The following is a 25,502-nucleotide window of genomic DNA, read 5'->3' as shown; positions in this document are numbered from 1 at the left end:
TTTAAGATCATTTGATTTATACTCAAAGGGTTTTTTATTGCCAGTACCACACAAGCTCAGGTGTTGTTCAGGAGTCCTGCCTGCAGTGGTGGTTCAGTGTTCATGTGTGAATACAAATGATTGTAGCTGCAGGTTGTACCACACACTCCTCTTATACAATACGTCCTGTTATTGGACCCCTTTAGTATGTGATTAGCAGGACATCATTAACTTGGTCCTGAGAGCAGCTGTGGTCCATTCAAACTCATTAATTCATTCATTTATTCTGTGCCATGTAGTTATTAACCTTTTAGTTCAGCCTCAATTTGTTCAGAAGTGACTTTGTACGTTTATTGTATTAAAAAAATATATCCTAAAGTCTTACTGCACGAGAGCCCAAACTGTAAGGGACCTTTTACAGTTTGTACACAAAGTGCTGCTTTCAGAGTTTTCAGATATCACAAGTTAAATGAAAGTTAAGTGCGGAGATAAAACCTCCAAATATCCCTGAGCGGACCGCTGCGAGCAGTAGACCTTTAAAGCTACACTTTATGCATTGTATGAAGTGGTTTGAGGAACGTGGAACGGAAATGGGCAGTACATTTGGAGAGGAGAAGATCTGCGCGTGCTGCACCGACTCAGAGCTGCTTTCACGCGCGGGGTGCACTACCGCCGTACAGCTGCTGGAGACTCTTAACCCGAACAACAACAACAATAACAACAACAACATGAGCAGCTCGGTGACTTTACAAGAAGTGACGGCGAAGTCGTGACGTGACTCTCCTCTAGTCTACGTGAAGACCCTTCCTCACCGTCAGTATCAACCGCACGCTGGCCGCTGGCCGTGATCCGCGCGCACGAACCTCGGAACAACAGGGAGACAGAGGCGCGCGACCGCTCCTCTTCTGGTCCGCTGCTGCTGGAATGATGCTCGCGCTCACCTTCACCTGCCGCGCGCTGCTCGTCTTCCTACTCTCGGAGTCTGTGGAGGCCCACAGGACAGCGGTAGGATGTGATGTTAATGTGCACTGCACGTGGTCTTTGGAAGAGATTAATTATGTGTAAAAGTGCATAAACAAGTCATAAATGTGTTAAACTGATATATTATATAATATATATTATATAATGTTCCATACAGTGTTGGAATGTATATACAAGGCAGCCTAATGTGCTTAACAACATGTACTTTGCTCGAGTATTTCCATTTTATGCAACTTTATACTTATACTGCACTACATTTAGGATATCTGCTAGCTGGAGTTACCTTGCAGATTAATATTTAACTTACAAAACATATGATAAGTTTTTAAATATGCATTAAAGTGCTTAACAGTAAGCTGATTTTTGCTGATATATTTTACTTCATGCAGGGGCTTTTATTTGTAATGGAGTACTTTTACATTGTTGTATTGCTATTTTTACTGACATTAAAGGTGCATTGTATAGAATTTAGTGGCAGAAATAGAATATAATATTCATAAGTATGTTTTAATTAGTGTATAATTACCTGAAAATAAGAATAGTTGTGTTTTTGTCACTTTCAAATGAGCCCTTTATATCTACATAGGGAGCGGGTCCTCTTCCGTGGAGCCGCCATATTGCACCGCCATGTTTCTACAGTAGCCCATAACAGACAAACCGAACTCTAGAGAGGGCCTTTTGTGTTTTTCATGAGTTTCAAGGCCACCGTAGGTCCTCCTACACACTTTGAAGGGGAGGGGTATGCACTGGTCCTTTAAGTTAACAATATGAATACTTCCACCACTGCTGATTCTATACATCAACAGGAGAGACTACACAGTAACTTTTATAACAGTGATTAGCTCATTAGTAGCATATTGGCTAAATGCAGTTGCTCAGCAGAAAATCCACATCCATGGCTATGAGCTTGTAAACATTAACAACCTTGATGATAGCATCCAGCTAAACTAATTAAGTCAAGAGTGAAAAGGAAAAACAAAACAAAAATCAAACGCAGACAACATCCTCTAACTGATTACAGTTACCAGGAGGAACCAGATAAACACCTCTCATCAACACCAGCCTATCTCTTTCAGTTTTGTCCAGACTGGATAACAAAAACAATCCCTCTGACTATACGCAGTAAAAAGCATCTTTTTAAAATGTATGTTCAGGGACCATGAGCACTGTGGCTACACACTGGCTCTCATTGGCCAGGCTTTGTCATCTTTGGCTTGTAATTGGTTTAATCAAACCAAACAGACTTAACAATACAGTCCAGCCTCCATGGTATTATTATTTTTTTTGGGGGGGGGGGGGGGGGTAATTTTGGCTGCATCAAAGACAATATTGATTTTGTGGATGAAGAGATTCATCATGATGTTTTATTTAGAAGTTGTCTCCTGTGTGTGTGTGTGTGTGTGTGTGTGTGTGTGTGTGTGTGTGTGTGTGTGTGTGTGAGAGCTCCCTGAGGGGAGTAACACTAACCTGCAAGACCAAACCACAAACACACACACACACATCGCTGCCAGGCAAATATTTAACCTTCTACTCAGGGGAAACAGACAGGTGTGTGTGTGTGTGTGTGTGTGTGTGTGTGTGTGTGTGAGAAAGTGGGAACTCTTATGAAAATTCTATCATATATTTTGACAGAACGCTATGCAAATATCACAACTAAACTGTGAGTACATGTAGAAATATCATAAAATATAAAATATGGTAAGGACACTAGAAACTATCAGCGACTCATTTTAAGCTCCAACATGAACATGGTCGTGGTTATATAAGGGTAAAACAACATTAAGTACCATAATGTCAAGTATCAAATAACCAATAAATTACAACGACAGTAGAAGTGATACATTGTGTGAATGTTATGAAGATGACATATGGGAATACCAATAAATGTAATTTCCTTGTTAAAGACAGATGATGGTTTTGCATGCTGTATATTATTATTATTATTAATTACAAATAAACCATAAATTACTGTCAACCATTCTCCAAAGTTCACTATCGGCTGTAATCAATCACAGTAAGCGTTATGCCACTTTAATGTCCTGGTCGAAGTATCGTCATGTCGTAATGTAGTTGAGAGCAGGACTGTTTGTAATAATCTTCCTCTGTGTTGCATTTAAGTACTTCTGGGAAGCGCTGACGTCTGAGACTTGAGAGTGAAATCGCAGCAACATTTTGCAGTAATGTGAAGAACAGTTTTGTTCCACAAGTCCTCCAAACTAAATTGTAAATCAGGCCGTTTGTAATCGCCTTCCCAGACAAGCCATTAGAGCATTTCTCTGATCTAGCGCTCCAATTGGCAGGTGATTGTCAGGTAATTGTGAACACAGGTTGTTTTAGACATTTGACCAAATAACCAATGATGTTATTTTTCTGGCAAGAACAATCTCCTCTTATTAGTAGAATAAGCTCTAGCCTTTGATGTTGTTAACAGTCAGCTTCCAAACAGTAAATGCTTAAAAGCAAGAAAAGAAAAATTTAATTTCTTAATTTTTGTTTATTACTTTATCACCTGAATACACAAACAAAGAAGTATTTTAAAGCCTGTTAAACCTGTTTTCTATCTATGTACAATGGTTTCAACAGCACTGTATTACTGGATGGTAAAACTTAAAGGGGACATATTGTGCTTTTTGTGATTTTCTGTTATTTTATTACTGTTATGATGTCAGATGTTAAACATGCTCAAAGTTCCAAAACTTGAATGTATGTAAAAATGCTCCCTGCAAGTCAAAAGCCAGGGATTCAACCTGCTCTGAATGCTTCATATGCAAAGTTACCTCTACTTCCTCCTCATGATGACATCAGATTGTTCGCACATGCCCACAAACAGCCGTCCGTTCCGTAGCCTTTTTTGCTAAGGTTGTTCCACGTTGTTCACTCGCATATTTCGGCTTCAACATGTACGGGTGTGTTTGAGAAGTTTATTTCAAGTAAAGAATGAGAAAAGAAGTGAAATCCTACTCTTATTGTTTATATACATAGCCTCCTCAGCTGCCAGAAGTCGGCAATATGCAGCTTCTGAGAGCTGACCAATCAGAACAGAGTGTGCTCATCGGGAGGCGGGCCTTAAAGAGACAGGAACTAAAAACAGCCTGTTTCAGACAGAGGCTGAGCTGAGCGGCTGCATAAAGGACAAGTATAAGATAAATAAGGAGTTTTTTAACTGTAAATCATGCAAATATATTCCAGTAGAGCCCCAAGAATGAAAAATATGGCCCTGGAAATGTGCAGAATATGTCTCCTTTAAAAAAAAAAACCTTGACAACAACAAGCTATTCCCTGAGTGTTAGCATGTGAGTGTTAGTGTTGGAACGCTTTCAAGGCCTGTTAGGAACTGTACTGAACTACTGTTGAATGATAATGAAAAACACTTGGTTGGTTCTGTTTTTTTTTTCCTTTGTTGAAAGGAGTTCACAATCCAGTACAGCGGTGGCTCTCTCTCGTTTACAACACGGACAGAAAACCAAAGCACCAAACACTATAAAGAGAAATATTCTAATGAGAAAACCTGTTGAGGTACAAATGCTGGTGTGGAGTAATGCTCACTGTACTGTGTCTCAAATAAACTGCAAGTCTCTGCAAGTTGACTTTATTTCCATACTTGCATGATCCGAACCCTGTGGCTTTTTCAGCAGTTGGAAATCAATCTAAAATTTGAGTGTATGTTTTGGAATTGGTCAGTGGTTCATCTTAAGTGCAGGTAATTTGTGTTTAATGGGCTAAAACATTAAAAAAAAAACTACTAGTCTTCTCTTTTAGGGTTTATATGAACTGAGCAGCACAGACGCTCTCTTTATACCTGCAGGAATATTATAGTCTGATTCTTCATCACGGCACACACACACACACTCTCTGAATCCCCTGAGATGTTAAACATGTTATAATCATCCCTGTGTGTGTGTATGTGTGATGTGTTAATGATCAGTTTTAACGTATGTCGTACAGGTTAAAACTAAGAGAGATGGAAAGAGCTGCGTTCACAAGCGAGCTATTCACTCCCCAGCGAGCTCCTACACGACAAAAAATCCCGCCGCTCGGTGTCAACAAGCCTTTCAGCAGCATCAGCGACTCTTTTTCTCTTTTTCTAGGCCACACATTATATTTCGCAAAGCTCTGGAGATGAGTTTTTATTTTTTTTCCTAAAACACGCCGGTCGGTGGTATCTGGAAGGTGTGAGGCACGAGGAGACAGTGGTGGCTTGTTCTCACTTTCTCTGCTGCTCGCTCGTTTCCTGTCTCCTCTCTCTCTCTCTCTCTCTTTTTCTCTTTCTCTCTTTCTCTCTCTCTCTTTCTCACACACACACACACACACACACTCATGTCTCAAGGTTTATAGGCCCAAAAACACTGGTGGTAATTGTTTTAACACTGAGGATATTGTAGCTGCTGTGGTTCTACCTGACAGACAGGAAATCCAGCCTGCCCACTACTTTGCACCTGGGCTGCAGCCTTACACTACTCTACACTTCTCCTTTCTCTCCTCTGTTCATCCCTTCATTCATCCCCCCATTCCCTCTATTTCCTCGAACCCTCCTGCTCTGTTACTTTCTCTGTTTGGCTTTCTTAATTCATCACTTTTTTTTTTTTGACCTCTAATTTGTCCACAATAGCTCCTTTCAAACATCTCGCTTCCCCTTCACTCTCCTTCCTTATTTCCTTCTATTCTACCTTATATTCTTCCCACCATCTTCCCTTCATTTCTCCATTCCTTCATCAGTTCCTCCATGACTCCTTGTATTCATCATCCTCCCTCCTTATCCTTCCTCAGTTCTTCCCATATTCCTTTATTTCCCCACTTTTCCCACCTTTTTTATTCCATTCTTCCCTCCGTCCTCTCTCCCATCCTCCATTTCTTCCTCCATCACTCCGACTCTTCCTCTCTTCCTGCCTCCGTTCCTTTTCCTCCACATTGACTTCTTTCTTCCTATATTTCCATTCCTTCACTTTCGTTCTTCCTCTTCCTCCATTTCTCCCATTTCTATACTTGGTTCCATTATACCATCATTTCTTTCCTTCCTCCACTCCTCCTTGTATTAATTTTTCCATCGTTCCCTTCTCTCCAACCTCCCCTCCTCCATTCGTCCCCTCACGTCCTCTCTCCTTCTTCATATCGTCCTTCCTCTCCTTTCAGCCTTTCCTTTACATCCTCACCTCTGTCTCTCTCTTTTCACTTTATCTTCATTATAGTCTGACATTTATGCTCAAACCCGACAGGACACGGCTGATGATTTCATTTAATTTAACCTTTAATTTAATTTATTGTAATTTAACCTGTTTGCGCTGATGCTTTGACAAAAGGTAACTTACATTCTCGGCTATTAATAGTCATAAAATTCTTCGTGTGTCAGCTGTTTGTGGAGTTCAGGCTGAAGCCATCTGTTTCAGTGACAGTTTGGGCAGAAATGATTTGGTGCTTTGCTTGGACTGGCTACAGTTTTCAGACCTCAGTTAAGTTATACTCTTCATGTTCTGTTCCAGTTTCCCTCCCCTAATCCTCCTCCTCCTCCTCCTCCTCCTCCTCTTCCCTGCACCGCCTCCTTTATTCCCCCATCATCCTTCCAAAAAGGCATACTTTCACATTTTCACTTTCAGCTGGTTGTTTTTTTTTCCAGACATGAGTTGAGGAAGGCCAACAGAAAAGTGGATAGAGAAAGTGTCAAACAAGTGTGCGTACAACTTTATTTATTTTCACAGTTAGAAAAGGATTTAAGTAAAATTACATCATTTTCGGTCGGTAATCATCAAAAGAAAATCTACCTTGAGTAACACCAAATATCAAACATTTAAATCAAAGGACCCAGAGTTGTGAAAGTTCCTTACTGCCTGTACATAAACACATATACAGTATATGAGAATATACTCATCAAGACTTTCCTCATAAAGTGAGTGTTAATGTTATTGTATTTTTAAAATTAATTATTCTATGTAGTTATTTAGCTGCAACTAATCTTTATTAATGAGATTTTTTTTTATTATTGATTAAATATTTATAAAATGTCAGGAAAATATGAAAAAAAACAGCAAATTTGCTTGATAATCTAATCAGTTAATCAGTTATCATAATTCTTACTTTATTTTCTGTAGACTGACTAATTGTTATCATTTACTTCTTTTCTTTTACCATCCTCTCCTCTCTCTCCTCTTCTGATTGGATCTGACTGCTTTATATAGGAGCAGATATAATTACACACTGACGCACAGAAGCATTTCATCTTAATCATCCAATTTTACACCAATTACTGGCTCTGTTCCCTAGGTGGGTTTCTCTTAAAGCCCCCGATCCAGTCAAAAATGTGTTTTTCTTCTTGTTCCTACAGTCGGATGTCTGAGCTTCAGTGTGCAGAATGACGTATGTGCAGAGTTTGTTTTCACATTCATCTGCTGAAAGTGGAAAGTTTCTCTGAGCTCATTTAAAGTTTGATTTTAAGGGGATGGGCCTACAAGCGTGATTTGTGACATCACAACTATTTGGAAGCCAATCCTGGTCCAGTATTCAACTTAAGTGTGATGTGGAAACTTGAAGCCTCCAGCGCACAAACACTGAGAATGAACTTTACAGTGAAGGAGGAGACATCTTGTGTTCAGCAGCTAAACTTCTGAAATGAAATACATTTGCATATTTATAGATTTTGTATTTTTAAAGAGGGAGAAGAAGAAGATGCCATTTTAAGGATTTTAAAGTGTTAATTATACTTTTTTGTGGAAAAACCATATCAGACACAGTATTTTTGTATTTGAATCTTTAAGTTTCAGGGGACAGTGCTTTCATGGTTTCAATCATATTCATCAAATAGAACGCAACATGTATTTTACAACAATACAATCTCTGAATTTTCTGAAGTAAAGTTTGGTGTACCCCAGGGATCAGTCCTTGGCCCTATGCTTTTTGCTATTTACATGCTTCCCCTTGGTGACATCATTTGCTACGCTGACGATACGCTGCTATATGTACCCGTAAAGCCAGACCTTTCCCAGCTCCTAAATGTACATTTTTAAATTTAAATGTCATTACATTTTTTCTGGTAGACATTTAAATGTCTTTTTGCTGTTAAATGCTGATAAAACTGAGTTATTAATTGTTAGACCAGCAAAATATGAGCGTCAGTATGAGTGTCAATATCGATGACTGCTCGACCGTCAAAAACCTTGGAGTGAGTTTTGATTCCTGTTTGATATACTGTTCTCATATCAAGGCTATTACCAAGACAGCATTCTTTCATCCTAGCAATATTGCCAAAATCAGACCTATTCTATCACTGTGTGACGCTGAAACCTTAATCCATGCATTTGTATCTTCCAGACTTGATTATTGTAATGTCCTTTTTTCCACTAGAAGCCTGCAGCTTGTTCAGAAAGCTGCAGCTAGAATCTTGACAAAAACCAGAAAATTCAACCATATCACATCCATTCTGGCCTCTCTTCACTGGTTACCAGTGCAAGCTAGAGCTGATTTTAAGGTTCTTCTTTTAACTTATAAGGTCTTGCATGGACGTGCTAATTACACTGTATACACCAGCACACCCTCTTCGCTCTCTCAATGCTGGTCTCCTGGTATCGTGTCAGATCGATGGATGACAGTTTAAAAAAGATCCAGATCCAAAAACTGCTCTTTGATGATAAAAAATCAGGAGTCAGAGGTCCAAGCAGCAAAGTGTTCTTTAATGCTGACAAAAAAGGAGAGCAATCAGTGCATACAAGATGTACCAGGCGTAGTTTTTATACCCTTGGGTCGGCATAGGTCACACCTATTGTCCATCCTCTTTATCTTTGGCCAATTACACCATTATATTTTATCTTCGTCACTCATTGTTGGTCAAAACTCTTCAAAACTCTTCAAACTCTTCTGGCCACTTTACACCCTTATTTCTTGATCTCCAAAGTGTATTTTTTAAAAAAGGTGAAGACTTTAATGCAGACCCAAGCAAAGTGACATGTAATACAAACACACTCAAATTTATCCAATGTATGATATATATGATTCTTTTACCATGCTTCTATACTTATATCGTGATTAAATGTGATTTATGAGATTACAGATACATCATCAATAAGATTTTAACATGCTATTACTTATAATGTTTATGAATCACCCTGCATAGTTTAATATTGTCTGTTAGCACACCATGACTCAATGAAAATACACCACACTGGTCATTCCTTCATTTAACAAAGAAATCAGTTGGCTTCAGAGCATTCGCTTACTGTGCCCCTTATCTCTGGAATGGCTTCGTTAAAGAAGCACATTCAGTTGAAATCTTTAAATCAAGACTGAAAACTTACCTTTATTCACTACATTACAGCCTCCCCTAAAACTTAGCCGGGCCTGTCACCTTTTTATTTAACATTGATGTTTTTAATATAGTTGCTTCACTTTTAATTTTTTATTATTGTAAATTGATTAGCTGTATGTTGTCCTTTTTAACTGTAAAGTGCATTCACTACAACTTGCAGGGCCCAGCACCTTTTAACATCTATTTAACATTGATGCTTTTAATGTGGTTGTTTCACTTTTAATTGTTATTATTGTAAATTGATTGCTGTATGTTGTCCTTTTTAACCAGATCAGAAGAAAGAACAAAAGGACCTTTTTTTTTGCTCATGAGAAACAGACGATATGAAAAAAAAAAACAAGGAGTGAGCGAGCAGTAACATGCTGACGTTCATCCACATTGATCTCTGCAGTCAATACATCAATTAACACCTTGACATTAAGGCACAGACGTCTCATTCACCACTAAATTATGTCAACACTGTTAGACACAGCATAGCAAATGTATCTCAGAGCTCAGTGTGTGTGTGTGTGTGTGTGTGTGTGTGTAGGTGAGAGAGGTGAGGGTGATGGACAAAGAGGTACTGATGAAGAGTGAGAGGGTGGACAGCAGCCAACTTTTCTACATGTGATGTTTGTGCTGCGTGAGCACATGCGTGCGCTACCTCGCTTGTTTCAGGTGTTTTCAGTGAGTTTCTGTGGCGGTGTGACGAATCCAATGTATATTTTGGAGATGTGTGTGAGGTTGTGTGATCCCGAGCTGAGGAGCATGTGGGAGTAATTTAGTAACATGGTGCTCGCCAGACTCTCCTCTCCTCTAGTCTCCTCTAGTCTCCTCTCCTCTCCTCTCCTCTCCTCTCCTTCTCCTCTCGTCTCGTCTCCGTCTCCTCTCCTCTCCTCTCCTCTCCTCTCCTCTCCTCTCCTCTCCTGTCCTCTCCTCTCCTCTCGTCTCCTCTCCTCCTCTCTCCTCTCCTCTCCTCTCCTCTCCTCTCCTCTCCCCTCCTCTCCTCTCCTCTCCTCTCCTCTCCTCTCCTCTCCTCTCTTCTCCTCTCCTCTCGTCTCCTCTCCTCTCTTCTCCTCTCCTCTCCTCTCCTCTCCTCTCCTCTCTTCTCCTCTCCTCTCCTCTCCTCTCCCCTCTCCTCTCCTCTCTCCTCTCCTCTCCTCTCCTCTCCTCTCCTCTCCTCTCGTCTCCTCTCCTCCTCTCTCCTCTCCTTAAATGAGACCACAATGATAATTAGTCACTTTTTCTTTTTCTTCTTTCTCTTTCCCTTTTTATATTTAGAGAATCTTAAAACAAGCACCACTTTTTTTCATTGTTTTTGCTTCATGGGGAAAAATTTGACCCATATTTGGTCAAATTTACTTTTTATGACTTTGCACATTGAGCCAGTAATCACAGTAGGTCATACATGTGGCCTCAAAACACTGTTAAATGCTCCTGGTATTATATCTCATTAATCACATAAAAATACATCTCTCAAAAATGTTCTACCTTTTTTTGATAGATATGGCAGCAGTTGGACAGAACAGATGTGTATAATGCCCCGGTGGAGGAGTATAGGGGAATATATTGACATATGATTTGTACAATCAAAGATAAATGACCAGTTTAATCTCAAAAGGTCACCATTGTGCAATACGGCTTAGCTTGTGCTTCTTTCCACCACAGCTACACGGGATAAAGTACAAGTCATGAGGAATATTATGATACTCTGTACTTTATTCTCTCACTTTCTGTCTTAAAGGGACATAAAGGAAAATTGTTTAAATGGGAAAACTCTACATTGCAGTTTAGTTTGTTGCTTGCAGTTTAGTTTTAGTTTGCAGTACGTGCAAAAGCTCCCATTTAGCTTTATAAACTTTCACTCTTCCTCAGTAGATGTGTTCCTCTCAGGCAGAAAGCTGACTGCCTTCCTTCCCTCCTCCTCCTCCTCCTCCTCCTCCTCCCCCTCCTCCTCTCACGGCTCCTGACAGCAGACGCAGGAATACAGACAGTCTCTCTGCAGGAAAGACGCTGCCATCCTCACCTCAATTAGCGAAGATTATTTCACACTAGTTTGCAAAATTGGAGCTCTCACAGGCACTCTCTGCTCAGCCATCCTGATACGTTTTCATGTTTCAGATGTGTTGGCTGTTTGTGACTAACACCCTCCCTCCTCCTCTCACCACATTCACTCTCTGTGTCTCTCTCTCTCTCCTCTTCCCTCTCTCTCTCTCTTTCTAGTTCTCAGTCCAGGTATTCCAGGTGTCGCTGCCAAGTTATCTTCCACAAACAGCCAGCAGTGCAGGGGTCGTGACATGCTCCTCTTTTCACCCGCAGTGTTTTGAACAGTTTTATTTGTGCACAGACACATGTAGCTTTTTTTTTTTTACTGATGTTGTGTAATTCTTTGGGTGGAACAGATGGACGGGAAGGAGGAAGCACGGATGCCAAACAGAGTTCGCTCTGTGCGGTACCGGCTGCATGAATAAAATAAGAAACTGACTGCAGCACTGTGTGAAACAGCACTAACTGTGTATCTGTGTGTGTGTGTGTGTGTTTTTTGTGTAGCCTTTCCTGATCACGGAGAACATGTGGCCTCGCGGTTGTGTCTTGGACTGCCAGAGGGGGCGCCACAGACCTGTGTGTGGCAGCAACGGCAGGTTGTATAAATCGCTGTGCGCCTTCCAGAGAGCGCAATGCATCAACTCACAGCTCCGCCTCGCTCCACAGGCAAACTGCTCAGGTACACACCTGTACAGAGAAACCTGTTGTTTGCTGCAGGTTTCATTGCTTATACTGTAAGTTCAGTTTCTCTGAAGGCATCATAGGTGCATTACTTGAGTTATGCTTTATTTTTTCTTCTTTGGCTCAAAGCAACATACTGTATATTATATGCAAAAAATATATAATTTGCTCTTTAAATGAGAGAAGTTAATTTTGGTTCGTTAATTTTGTTTAAAGTTTATAAAGTCCCCCGCCCTCATTTCATAACACTGAAATCTTCCTGAATCAGTCCACACAGCTGAGAAAGAACAACTTCTTATTGTGCAGAGTTCACTCTATGCAAGCCTGTGTTTACAGTGAACAACACTCACACTTTCCACACTCCCTATCAACGGGAACACTTTTCCTTTTCATTTTTAGATCCGAGCCAATCCAAATGCCATCTGGCCCGGTCTCAGGCGCTGGAGGCCAGCACCCACAGCGGTGGCAGCCATGTCAACCCTGCAGCTGCCATCTTCGTGCCAGAGTGCAGCCCAGACGGTCACTTCCTGCCGGTTCAGTGCCACAACCAGACGGGATACTGCTGGTGCTCCACCCCTGATGGCAAACCTGTCAGCGGCACCTCGGTGCTTCATCTGACCCCCAACTGCACTGGTCAGATATACTTTAATCAGAGATCCTGGTGGCAAATTAACGGAAAAACAACACTCTGAAAATCTCCCTAAAAGTTCAGTTGGGTAGAGTTTGGTGACTGTGAAGGCCACGTCATATGATTCATTTTCATCTGCATTTGTTCCACATTTATTCAGGTTTATATGCAGGTCTGTATATGTAGAATTTTAAAAGTGAATATATTATCATCATACCTTCATATAATGACCCGAGCAAAATCAGTGAGGACAATTTTATTGCATGCCACATGTCCAACAAGCCCATTGCTTCCTGATTTTATGCTCAGTTTGTCTCTTAACTGAAGCAGAAGTGATTTTACGTTTCACTCCTTTAACTGGCAGGAAGTAATGAAATTTCCTCTTGTAGCGGGAAATCCTGTTAACTGTAAAAGATAAGTAGTCGTCTTGGTGATTTTCTCATTTGTTGATGTTAATTTTGCCAAAGAATTGACAGGTTTATGGGTTATTCATATTCAAATTACACTTTTAGTACCTTTAATCTTCATTTGTTCAGGGAAAAGCTATTTTTCCTCCCCAGTATAACCAGTCTCCACATCCTGCTGTTCATTAAGATATTGGATGATATATTTGGGAAAACTCTGTTGCTTTGTTCTTTAACATCTGCATGGAGTTTTGAGGTGTTGTGTTTCATTATAATGTCCCAAACAGATCATATCAACATGTTGACTCAGACCACTGATGCAGATTCAGCTCCAATCAAAGGTGAGTGATTGTGTTTTAGTCCAAAGTCACTAAAACAGTATTACTGCCTGCTTTACATTCATTAAGACAGCATTTTAATCTTCACATTATACTGTGCACATATATATATATAGTTCTTAGTTGTGTATGTTTCTCATTTGTGCATTTTTTCCTGGCGTGATGCTGTTTATTTCTCTGCCAGACACACCTGCAGGATCTTGAACATTCACAGACCGCTCCACATGCCAAGACTCCAAAAATGTCTTTCTCTCCATCTGATTCTCCCTCTGTTCTCCTCTGATTCTTCCCACACCTTCCTCCCTCTGTCACGACTATCTCTTCTTACTTTCTCTCTTTCCCCCCTCCCCCTCTTCTTCTCATCTGTGATATATATCAACTCGCTCCATAGTGTGATAAAAATGTATACAAGGACTCATTTAGATTTCTAAGTTTGTTACCCAGCAAATGTATTTACTGTTCCAGATGAAGTTGATGAACCTGGTCCAACGCTGGACAGCAGAAAACATGCAGGTGAGAAACTGGACCAAGATATTCAAGACACAGGTACTCAGTATCATATAATTCATCAAGCAATTATACATTTATCGATCTATCAGAGCAGAATAAGGAGCTGTAGGTTATGGTTTATATGCTGTCAGACTGACCTGCTGAGAAGACAAACTCAACAGCCAATGAAAAAACTTGAAGTCTAGAAAGATATCTTCCTAAAGGGAAAAGTGGATTCCAAGCGTACTTTCACAGTGGGACTCAGTCCTCGGTGTGTTGTGCTGTGCTGTGCTGCTGTCATGCTCTGATAAAATAAAAGGCTTTAGGGCTCCTTGTGTCCCAGCAGGGTTGATTCACTTCATGCTGCAAGAGTTTAACAGAATATATCTGACTTGTCAGTTAAAAAAATCACAAAGCAAAGCTGCAAGAGAGAGAAGAATTGTCAGTTTCCACCATCACTGAGATGATGTTTCCACCTGATTGCTTAAATTAAACACTGGTGTTCGTCCACATGCAGTCATAATTAAAACTTTTAAACTCATAGCCACTGTTAATTCTTTCTATCCTTTCTTGTCTCTTTGTTTAGCTGCTGTGTGCAGTTAACTGGCTTTTCTCTCTTTCTCTTCTGTATCCTCACAAGCAGAAATACCTAAAAACAACATTCTTTGACAGTAATATATTATTAATATATTATTTTGTCCAGAGCTGACAGCTCCTCCGTTCTGGGTGACCATCCTGATGAACTCTGACCCCAAAAGAAACCGCTCAGTCAGAAAACCCACTGGTAAGAGTCAGTGTGTGTGTGTGTGTGTGTGTGCTGCTTGTGGTTAGACTGATGTGATGTTTACATATACGTATGTGGAGAAATATGTCAGATTAACTCAGTGAATTTGTTATGGTCTGCAGATAAATATGGCTGCCAGAAAATAATCTCTGAAAACATTCATATATGTCCTCTCTAGAGAGAGAAGACAGGGTTTCTTTACTGGAAATAATTGCAATTAGCTGCAGGTTAGAGCAAAGATTTCAAATTAAGGGTTTGTTGTCTGTTAAATTCTTTAATATGCTGTCTTACGACAATGTGTGTGTGTGTGTGTCTTTTCTTGTGTGTGTGTACAGGAAGTCCTCAGACGTGTGAGCGTGAGCGAGCGTCGCTGCTCTCTCAGATGCGTTCAGCCAGACAGGAGGAGCGTTTTATCCCAGAATGCACTGCAGATGGCCTCTACAGTTCCGTGCAGTGTCACGTTGCCACGGGTTACTGCTGGTGCGTCAGGGTGGATAGCGGCAGGCCGCTACCAGGCACCTCTGCAAGGTAATCGATCAGTCAATCAGTTAGTTCTTCGGTTCATCGATCAGTTGGTGAACATGTTGTTTGTTGTTCCTTTTCTTTTCCCTCTATTTGTTCTTTACTCTCTCTTTCTGTCTTTTTCTTTTCTTTCCTTCTCTTCCTTTACCATCCTCTCCTCTCCTGATTGGATCTGACTGCTTTATATAGGAGCAGATATAATTACACACTGACGCACAGAAGCATTTCATCTTAATCATCCAATTTTACACCAATTACTGGCTCTGTTCCCTAGGTGGGTTTCTCTTAAAGTCCCCGCTCCACCCAAAAATATGTTTTTCTTCTTGTTCCTGCAGTCGGATGTCTGAGCTTCAGTGTGCAGAATGACGTATGTGCAGAGTTTGTTTTCACATCCATCTGCTGAAAGTGGAAAGTTTCTCTGAGCTCACTGAAAATCTAAGTTTAAGGGGCCTGCGAGCAGGATTTGTGACATCACAACTAGTCTGGAGCCAGTCGTGGTCAAATATGCGACTTACACAAGTGTGATGTGGAAACTTGAAGCCTCCAGTGCACAAACACTGAAAATGAACTTTACAGTGAAGGAGGAGACATCTTGTGTCCAGCAGGAAAACTTCTCAGAGTAAATATATTTGCTTTTTTATAGATTTAATGAGGAAGAAGGACGAGATGTAATTTTAAGGATTTTAAGAAGATGAATTAACTTTTTTTTGTATGGAAATCAGATACAAATTATTATTCAAAGTAAAGTATTTTATATACATTTTAAAACATGTCTGGAGGGGATCTTTAAAGGAACACACACACAGAACAAATGAGAATAAACTGCGGTTGAACTGTTCTGGTCTCAAGTGGTTTTTATCAGTGTTGCTGCTGAGCTGCTCACAAACTCCTGAGAGGAAAGTGTCGGATGTTTTCATGTGATGGTTTGACTTGGTTCACTGGTGTGAGGAAAAAACCCCCCCGAGGCTTAAGATAGTTTTTTTTTTAAATTCTCCTTCTTATGAAGACGTGTATCTCATTTAAAAATTACTTTCTGGCCAATTGAATAATATGTTTATTGTTTAATCTAAATGTAACATTACATAAACAGAAGAGCCACAAAAATACATTTTGTATTTCTAAACATTTGCAGAAATTCACACAGATATCTACAGTGGAAGCATTCCCACCAGTATAAACTATGACGTCTCACTCCATGTGAACAAAGTAAACAGTTCAACTACTGTACTCCTAATTAATCATGTTTTTCCACATCATGTTTTATTGTTGTGATATTGAACAATATTTTAAGGGTCTATTTTTCCCAGAGCTGTTGGTTCTTTCTGAGTTTGTCTTTAGAGGAATGAATCACAGTTTATACACATGTTCAGGGTTCAGTTTCATGAGCGCGTGTACGTTTACCCTGCAGAATGTGACGATATAAAAACAGTTATATGAGCAACTACAGATGTACTGGATCACATTCAAACACAATCTGAGGTTTGTGTGCGTTTAGTTTGCATTAAAGTCAGAAAGCTGAATATTACCTTCATGAAGGTTATAATGTTTACTGTTTGTTCAAATCATTTTAGAGAGGTGCTGATGTTGTGGAACTGTGTTGTGTTAAAGAGAGAAGTGTTATCTTATGTCTTCTCTATTTCTAATACATACGGTAAATGGTATGTTGGTTAATGGACATTAAAGTTGCTGTTTTTGTCTCTTTGTAGGAATCGCATCCCAGACTGCACCGGTGCAGAGGAGGCGCCAACGGACAAGCTGTACCGGGAGAAACCTCTGCCCGGTAAATATCACTGTTTCAATTTACATGCTTGGAAAAAACTGATTTATAGTTTTCATCACTAAAATTGCAAGAATTCAGTTCTGAAATGAACCATCGCAGCATAGACAACTGGCCGAAGCAGTTTAGAGGAATGTAAACACCTCCTCCTGTTTACTTCATTTATAATTTAATACAATGTTAATAACAACGTTTTAATTATCCACGCAGGGATTTTGTTGCTCAAAGGGAGGTCAGGTTAAAAAACCAAACTGCAAGTACATTTATTCAAGTGCTCGAGTACAATTTTGATGTACCTGGGTATCGATTTTATGATACTCCAAAACATTTTAGAGGGAAATATTGTCCTTTTTACTCCACTATATTTATTTAACAGCTTTGTACACATGTTACATGTATTCTTTACATACAAAACGTGATTCGTTTGTAAAATATGATGCAGTGTTGTAAATTAAACCACCCAACAGAGCGTAAAGCAGGTAGAATTAATTCTATCTCAACCAACACCAACATTAAAGTACATTTACATTTTAAAGCTTCAGTAGTAATGATCTAATAACATAATACTGACAGGTATCATTCTGCATAAGTATTTTTAATACTATAAGTGCATTTTGTTGCCAGTTTGTACTTCTGAATGCAGGACTTTTACTTGTAATGGAGTATTTTTATAGAGTGGTGTTGCTACTTAAGTAAATGATCTGCATACTTCTTCCACCACTGGTTGAATCACGCAGTCTGTTCTGTTCTCTCAGGGTGTCCAGGAGCTCATAAGAAGCAGTTCCTGCAGAGTTTGGTCAGAGCTCTGCAGCTGGAAGCAGTGCATGCTGGGAGTCTGAGTTCCTACCAGTAAGTCTATTAACTGTACATCACAGCTGGTGGAATGATTTTCTCAGCAGAGTCCCAGTTTACATCACTAAATAAGTAAATAATGAGTCAAAAAAAAATTGCAGAAATGTGTTAACTGGGTTATACCATAGACTGTATAAAAATATGGACGTAGTTACCGTGACGTCACCTGTTGGTTTCTGAAGAGTGGTTTTGAAGCTCAAAGCGAGCCGCCCCAGCCATCGCCATCTTGGCAGTGCATGACTCTGCCTAACTCCCAGCCAATCAAAAATGGGCAAAGAGGCGGGCCGAATGGCTGAAACAAGCCACCTAGCGGCTCAAAGCAGCCATGTCCTTCATTATGCAGAACTTTACGGCTTAATAAAATTTAAACGGGTAAGTTATAAAAAATTCATCCCCCGTACAGTTGTCATGAAAGAAGAAATTAGCTACAGAGACCCAAACCGTTTTTTTGTACCAGGCTGTAAACATAGTTATTTCTGCTGTAAAGTTGGACATTTTAACATGGGGGTCTATAGGATTGACTCGCTTTTGGAGCCTCAAGTGGCCATTCAAGGAACTGCAAGGAACTGTTTTTGGCACTTCCACATTGGCTTCATTTTACAGCCCCAGAGGTTGCAGCTTGGGTTATACTCAGTTTCTGATCATATTTTATATTATTAACTTCAGAGAATACTAACTTGTTGAGTATCTAAAGCTCTGCATTAAATGTGCTTTAAAGGTGAACAGACATGATTTGGTTAACATTCAGAATTTGTCACCAAACTATCATGAACATTTACAAATCATTTTCTACCTCACAAAACATTTTCAAAACCAATTTTAAACTTTTTTGAACTTGTATTGTTTTATCTGTCGTCGCCCCCTGCAGGCAACAGAAATGAACATCATGTCAGCCCGGTCCTCATGTGCGTGCTCGAAGGACACCATATACAAACAATATCGGATCCGTCTCATCGAAACATGTCTCCACAGCGCCATATGTGGTCAAAAACCCCACCGGCTGCCTTAAATTAGGCTAAATTATTATGATTTTTTCTTCTAACCTGTCACAAGTTAGCCTTCAATGGAGCATAAAATTCTTCTGCTGGTACATTACAGCGCTGAGATGCTTTTCAAAATGCCAAATCAAAACCTATTTCACACTTCAGAGCACGACACAGACCTGATCAATGACCTGATTAACTGAAAGAAAAGCGTTTGGGAGAACAGCAGAGACTAATTCCATCTGCTTCCCTGTTTTCTGTGTTTCTCTTTGCCAATCAAGTGCTTCAGTCTCGTACTAACCTCGTTCCCTCCATCTGCTTCCCTCTCAGTTCATGTACAAACATCACTCTCACTTTTGGCTCACTTTTTCATCATCATAAATTTCTCTCTCTCTCTTTTTTTTTTCCACCTTCTTCTCATTTTCACCCATCTGTGTCTCATCCTTCACCCTCGCTCTCTCTTTCACAGCCAACTTCATGTACTACCATTTTTTTTTTTTTTGTCAGATAGCGCTGTTACAAACTCACACGACTCTCAGGTTTCATATCCATTTCTCTCTCTTCTTGATAACATTGTGTTTGCTGTTTTATCAAATTAAGATTTATTTGTGTTTCGGTCTGATACGGAAAATTGAAGTTGCGGTTTTTGCTCGCTGTATGACTGATAAGGAACCTCGGGAGCCATCTGCTGAATTGGTTTCTCACGAGGCTGCCATGTCCTTGTGAAATTTGATATTTACTGAGTTCTGCTGGAATACCGTGAATAGAACTGGTGGGTTATATTTGGTGGAGGTGCGAATACTCGGGAACACTTTAACACACTATCAAGAGACACGCTTGACCTGTGGATGACGCCTGCTGTGGTGTATATTTTTAGTTTTGGACGCTGCTTATAACATTGTCACAGTCTGCTGAATGTTGTTTATAATGGAATGAAGAAAGGAAAGTAAAACTGTTCATCACACCTGAACCAAAAGTTCAACAAAGCATAAAACAAGTCTCATCTCTTTCTACCAGGGCCTCAAACACACCTCCCTCCAACTCTCCGACCTCTGCCTCTCCTTCCTCATCTTCATCCCCGTCTTCGTCCTCCTCGCCTCCGGATGCCGCTGCCCCTGAGAGCGCGGAGTCCTCCAGGCCGGAGGCGGTGCTACGGTGGCACTTCAGTCAGCTGGACGTGGACTCCAGCGGGAAGCTGAGCGAACGTGAGGCTCGACCCCTTCGTCAGTTCCTGCGGCGAAGGCTGAAGCCGCGACGGTGCGCCAAGAAGTTCGCTCAGTACTGTGACAGAGACGGAGACCGAGGCCTGACGCTGGAGGAGCTGAGGGTCTGCCTGGGCCTCTGAGGTGGGCCACAGCAAGGTGAGTGTGTGAAAAATGATTGCAAAGAGTAAAATATTTGCTGCAAACATGCAGATATACAAATATCTTTGGTTCATGTTCTGTCAGGCTTCTCTGTTGCTCCCTGTTCTTTATGTGTTTGTATTTTTTATATCCATCATGGGGCGGCTGCAGCTCAGGTTGGTGGTTAGATCCCTGGACTCTCCTGTCCACATGTTAGTGTTCATGAGCAAGATGCAGAACCCAAAATATCCCCAGCATGACTATGTCACTTTGGATAAAAGAGTTTGCAGGATGAATATAATGTAATCTAAGGTATCAGTTGAAAGTATCCCTTCCAATCTTTTTCACTTTATATTTTCATTTGGGCTACTTTTAAAGTACTTTTCCCCTCTGTATGCAATGTATGAGCACCTACAATAAAATAAATCAATTCCCCTGAAAAACATGGATATAGTTAATATTGAATATGTTTTCTTTAAACCACTTTAAACACAAAAGCTTACATTGTAAATACTGCATGTACTCTATAAAAAATACCAAAAAAGGGTTTTTTACTACCATGTACACATTTTGTAGAGGAGACATGTTAAGAATCAGGCAGGATTGCAATGAAAATTATATGTACCTGTGTTTCTAATTGTAGATAATTAATTTTAAAATGTGTTGTTATTTAATAATGATCAAAATAGCTTTAGCTAAAATAGCATCCTTACCATAACAGACTGGTCATAACTGCTACTCTATATCCAGTGTTTTAACTGCCTGACACTTATTTTTAGGCAATAAATAAGTTTAAACCTAAAAAAAGGTCAGCCACCTTTAGCCAGTTTTCAGTGTCAAAAAATAGTGTTGATCCCAGTGGTGCACTAGTCTAGAGGAAAATATTGGGCAGTGAATTACAATTATTACCATGAATGCGCCTCCTGTGCCGAGCCAATCAACCAATTAACCTGATTCAGAACAGGTGCACCGGCTGGCGTAATGACAGGAGACTCTGCCTCCAGCTGGTGCTCAGAGCAAACCTGCTACTTAACGCCAATGAAAGCTCATTTGGTATTCTTTAATTAGCCAAGTTAAAGAGAAGAAAATCTCAAAAATCAGAAATAAAACGTATTGATAAACTGTTTGCTATCAGCTGAAACTGATCATATGTCCTGCTTCCCTTTAAGAGACAAAAACAAAGACATTTTTTATTATAATTCAGGTGATAAACATATTTCCTTGTTTCAGTTTTTGGCAACATTTTCTACGTTTATGTTAAGCGACGTGAAAATGCATCATCGAGGAGATTATATCAGATTTTTCAAGTTGCATCAGATGGCCATTAAACCCAAAAAAAAGCCATTTAATTTTAGGGGCAGCTAATTAGCACTATTTTTACTGTTCTGTGAAAACAACTAAGCATCTGTTTTATGCACACACACACACACACACACATCCTTCTCTGCAGCGTTACAGCAGGTCCTCATCGGTCCACCAGCAGTTCTCGCTCCTGTTGATCCCAGGAGAGCTCAGAGAGTGTTTTGGGACGGTCGCCCGACAAAATTACACCCACCGATGTCCGAGTGTTTATGTACATTCATGAAATCAAAACAAACGTGGGCAGTAGTATAATGGTCTGCTTGTCAGTGAGCCATCAGTCAGAGCTCGGGCCGTGACACCGGCTCACTAATCAGGCAGCCGCAGATGGTTGTGACAGCCTGAGGAGTGTGTGTGTGTGTGTGTGTGTGTGTGTGTGTGTGTGTGTGTGTGTGTGTGTGAGGGTCTATGAGTTGCAGCGACATGGGAGTCGGGTTGTTATTACGAGTGTGTGAGGGTCACTAGCTCACTATTCAACCTGTCTCGACTCTTTCTCTACATGAATATTTATGGCGTTTCTGTTGACGTATCTAAAACAAAATATTTGGTTCATATAGAGAACTTAAAGTTCCTTCAGATCCTGTTAACTTACATAAAGACTTTTTATTACATAGTATAGTGTGTGTGGCACAGTGGAGACATTAAGGAAAGATAAGAGAGAACAATAGATGTAGTGTATACTTACAGTATATGTACATAATGTGGCTCATAACACATTTTTAATCATTTTGGATTTACATTCAATAAAGGACTCCTCAACAAACTGAAACATTCATATTCATATTCCCCAAGATTAGAGCTGCACGGTAATTAAAATGCAATTAAACAGGAGAGCCTTTAATTTAAGCTATGCAGTATTTAAAATCTAGCAAACCTGAAATGGCAATTAAAAATTCATCTATCTTTCACTACTTACTGTATAAAGTAATAAAGGAGGGAAGGACTTTGACTTCACAACACTGGGTTTGTGCATCAGCATGATACTGGATTTAACACAGATGTTAAATGTTTTGCTTTGTTTGATATTGTGCTGGTGTGTTTTTATTCTGTTTGCTTTGCCATCATGTATGTAAGGACCCAAAACAAAATTGACAAAAATGACCTTGAGATGACTATTTTTAAGGTCAAGAATGAAGTTTTATGGTTAAAATTTGACAGTTTTGAACTAAAAAAAAGGAGGGAAACAAGGAGGATACAATTTGTGGTAGAAAATATGATGAAGGAAAGACATCGAGAGGACAAACAAAGCAACAAGGTGAAGAGCGGAGATAGAGTCGTCCACACAAGCAGCGATTTAAAGATGACAGTCAGAAAGGAAAAGGTAAAGAAAGACAGGAAGGACAAGAGGCGTGAGGAGCCGCTGATAATTCAGAGATAGAAGAAAAAAAAACGCATGTAGAGGGCGAGGAGGAGGTGTGACATGAACTAACATGTGTCTGGGAGAGATAGCGGTGACCTCCGGTGGTGATGGAGGACTAACCTCCCCTGAGACGCTGCCAACACCCAGAGAACCGCTGTTTGCCAGATTAAACGAGACGGTGGCTCTGATTCATTTTTCCTCTCTGTTGGTTTTTAGTGTGTTTATTCTACACTGTTTTCTTTCTTTCTCTCTTTTAGAGCAACAAGACAAATCACCTGACGCCAAAGGCCAACTCGTCTTCCACATCATCGTCGTCTTTCAAGGCTCAAGTTTCTTTATTTATCGTTATTTATCCTCTTCTTATCGGTTTTACAGACGTTTTCCATCCTCCGCGGGATGCAGCAGTTCAATATAAAAGACATGAAACACATCTGCAACATCCTAAAATCAACTTTAAATGATTTCTAGCTCAAGCAGTAGTAATATTTCACTCATTTTTAGTGTCAGCTGTATGTATGAGATAATTCATATGGTCAGTCCAAGTCAGCCGATCACTAAACATCACTCACTGAATATTTATTCCACTTGCTCAACATCTGCTTCCCTGCATCTTTTTTACATAATTCCTTCCACCTTCCCTTAACTCTTCCCTCCTTGGTATTTTTTTAAAGGACAGATCTGTCAATTTTGTGGCGTTAAAGGATATTTTTAAGTATTTTTCACCAACACAACCTTGTAAAACTACATTCATGTAGTATGATCAGTGGTATTGGCCCTATTTGCAACAGAAAGCCTTATGAAATTTGAGTGTAAAATTAATTTTTTGGTGCATTTTTACCAACAAAACTTTGTAAAACACAATCAAGCTGCAGAATAACAAGTGTTTACCTTATAATTAAAAGACAGATTAACTTTTTTGGGAGGGAATTGAAGGCAAAAAAAATCTAAAAACAGACATTAACTGTAAATTTATGGACAATGTTGTTCAAAAATGTGAAATGCGTGTAAAATTATGTGAAACTTTACCCCATATTGTTTGTAGATTTACCTTTTTTATACAACTTAACCTCTTTCTCTTAATCCAGTCTTGTTTCTCTTCATCCCTACTTCCTTCTCCGCAGCGTACATCCTTTGCTTCCTCATATTTTATATATATATATATATATATATGTTGCCAATATATTGATGTAACATATTTTGATACACATTTTGATCATGTTTAATTCATAATTTGTTTTTTCTACATTATATCTATAGACATCATATCATTACAGCACTTTCTTAAGACACTAAGATAATTATTGTGACTCTACCATGAAACTTAAGTCCAATGAACGTCCAGTTATTTCCTGTTTTTGATGCGTTTCTCTGATGTTTGTGAATCGGACTTCAATAAAAGGATGTTGTTATCTCCTTTTCATTAACCTCAGCAGTGATATTATGAACACTGTTTGTCTCTGTTTATTTGAGTGCCAGTAAAGATCAGAGGACGTGAACGGAGTCGCTCCGTCATTCGTTTGGTCCCGCAGGAAGGCCGCCGGTTGCCACAGTAACAGCTGTCCTAATGGCCGTCTCACAACAAACAAATCAGCAGATAAACAGGAAACTATAGAAGAACAGCAGGTCACATAACAGCCAAGTAAACATGATTTCCCAGGATGCATTAGCTCTTCTCCTGTCGAAGGTCATCACTGTAGCTCAATGTGATTGGACAGGATATTAACAAGGCGCCGTGGCTTCCTAACAGCTGCAGGAACGAGACACCTCTCTGCTGTAATTTCTCTTCTTCTATGGTGTCCAGACTGAGCCTGAAGGGTGGACGTGACTCTGTGACTTAGCAGGCTGCAGGGGAGTTGTGTTGTTCACTATCAGTGGGCTCTAATGATTCTGTCACAAAGCGACGACGGACGCTGACGACAACAATGCAGAAATAGTGTTCTGTCAAAAATAATGACCATCTGCTTATCTGTCCCTAAAGGCCCGCCTGCAGAGGTCAAAGGTCAGCATTGAGGTTTTCAGTGGCTGTGGAGAAATTACACTGTGATGTTCTGTTGATCAGCTCGTTCATTTATCGACTAATTGTTTAAAATTAGCAGCAGACTGGAGTTATATGAATAACTGGAGTTATTCTTTTTAATTTAAACTACTTTTTAAATGATTTTTAAACTTTAGTTTTGGGCTGGATGTGAACAACCTGTTATGACTGCTAATTCTCTGGGAGGTTTAATCAAACCACTGCACCATATCCACTGTATGCAAACTGTTGCTGAGACCTTTGAGGATGTGCTGGTCGACTGTGACCAGCTGGATCTTACTTGTGACCCCTCGTAACACGTCGTATATGTGTTTATGTGTATGTGTTATTCATTCGAATGATTTTTAGTGGCTTGAAGAGATGAAACTTTGTAGTATTTCACAAAAAACAACAACAGAATAACATGATTTTCTTCTTTCTTATCCTACAAACCATCTTGTGACCCCTTCAGTCCTACCTATGACCCTTATTGACCCTTAAAACACCAGGACGCCTCATAAAAAAAACATTCTTCATCATTCAATTCATCATCAGATCATCAGCTGACCACACCCTGTTTCCACAGGCTCTTCCACTGCTCACAGCTGCATCACAGGGTCTGTCGTAGCAGCGACCAACAGATGGCGCTCTGACTCTAAGGCAGCTGTGAGAGCAGCACCACCAGCAGGCTGG

General features: G+C 40.0%; 1 protein-coding gene across 1 annotated transcript; it reads left to right on the top strand.

The window, feature by feature from the left end:
* Positions 1–483: 483 nt before the first annotated feature.
* LOC122983454 (SPARC-related modular calcium-binding protein 1-like) lies at positions 484–24,219 on the top strand. Its single transcript, XM_044353176.1, has 11 exons — positions 484–984; positions 11,780–11,954; positions 12,356–12,589; positions 13,276–13,329; positions 13,792–13,839; positions 14,519–14,599; positions 14,935–15,127; positions 16,828–16,901; positions 17,654–17,747; positions 19,751–20,094; positions 23,053–24,219. Exons 1-10 carry the CDS (start codon positions 904–906, stop codon positions 20,076–20,078), a joined length of 1,362 nt encoding a protein of 453 aa, XP_044209111.1. The 5' UTR covers positions 484–903; the 3' UTR covers positions 20,079–20,094; positions 23,053–24,219.
* Positions 24,220–25,502: the final 1,283 nt, after the last annotated feature.

Source organism: Thunnus albacares, chromosome 6, assembly GCF_914725855.1.
Source record: "Thunnus albacares chromosome 6, fThuAlb1.1, whole genome shotgun sequence".
NCBI classification, from domain to species: domain Eukaryota; kingdom Metazoa; phylum Chordata; class Actinopteri; order Scombriformes; family Scombridae; genus Thunnus; species Thunnus albacares.
This window is presented reverse-complemented; position numbering and strand designations above follow the sequence as displayed.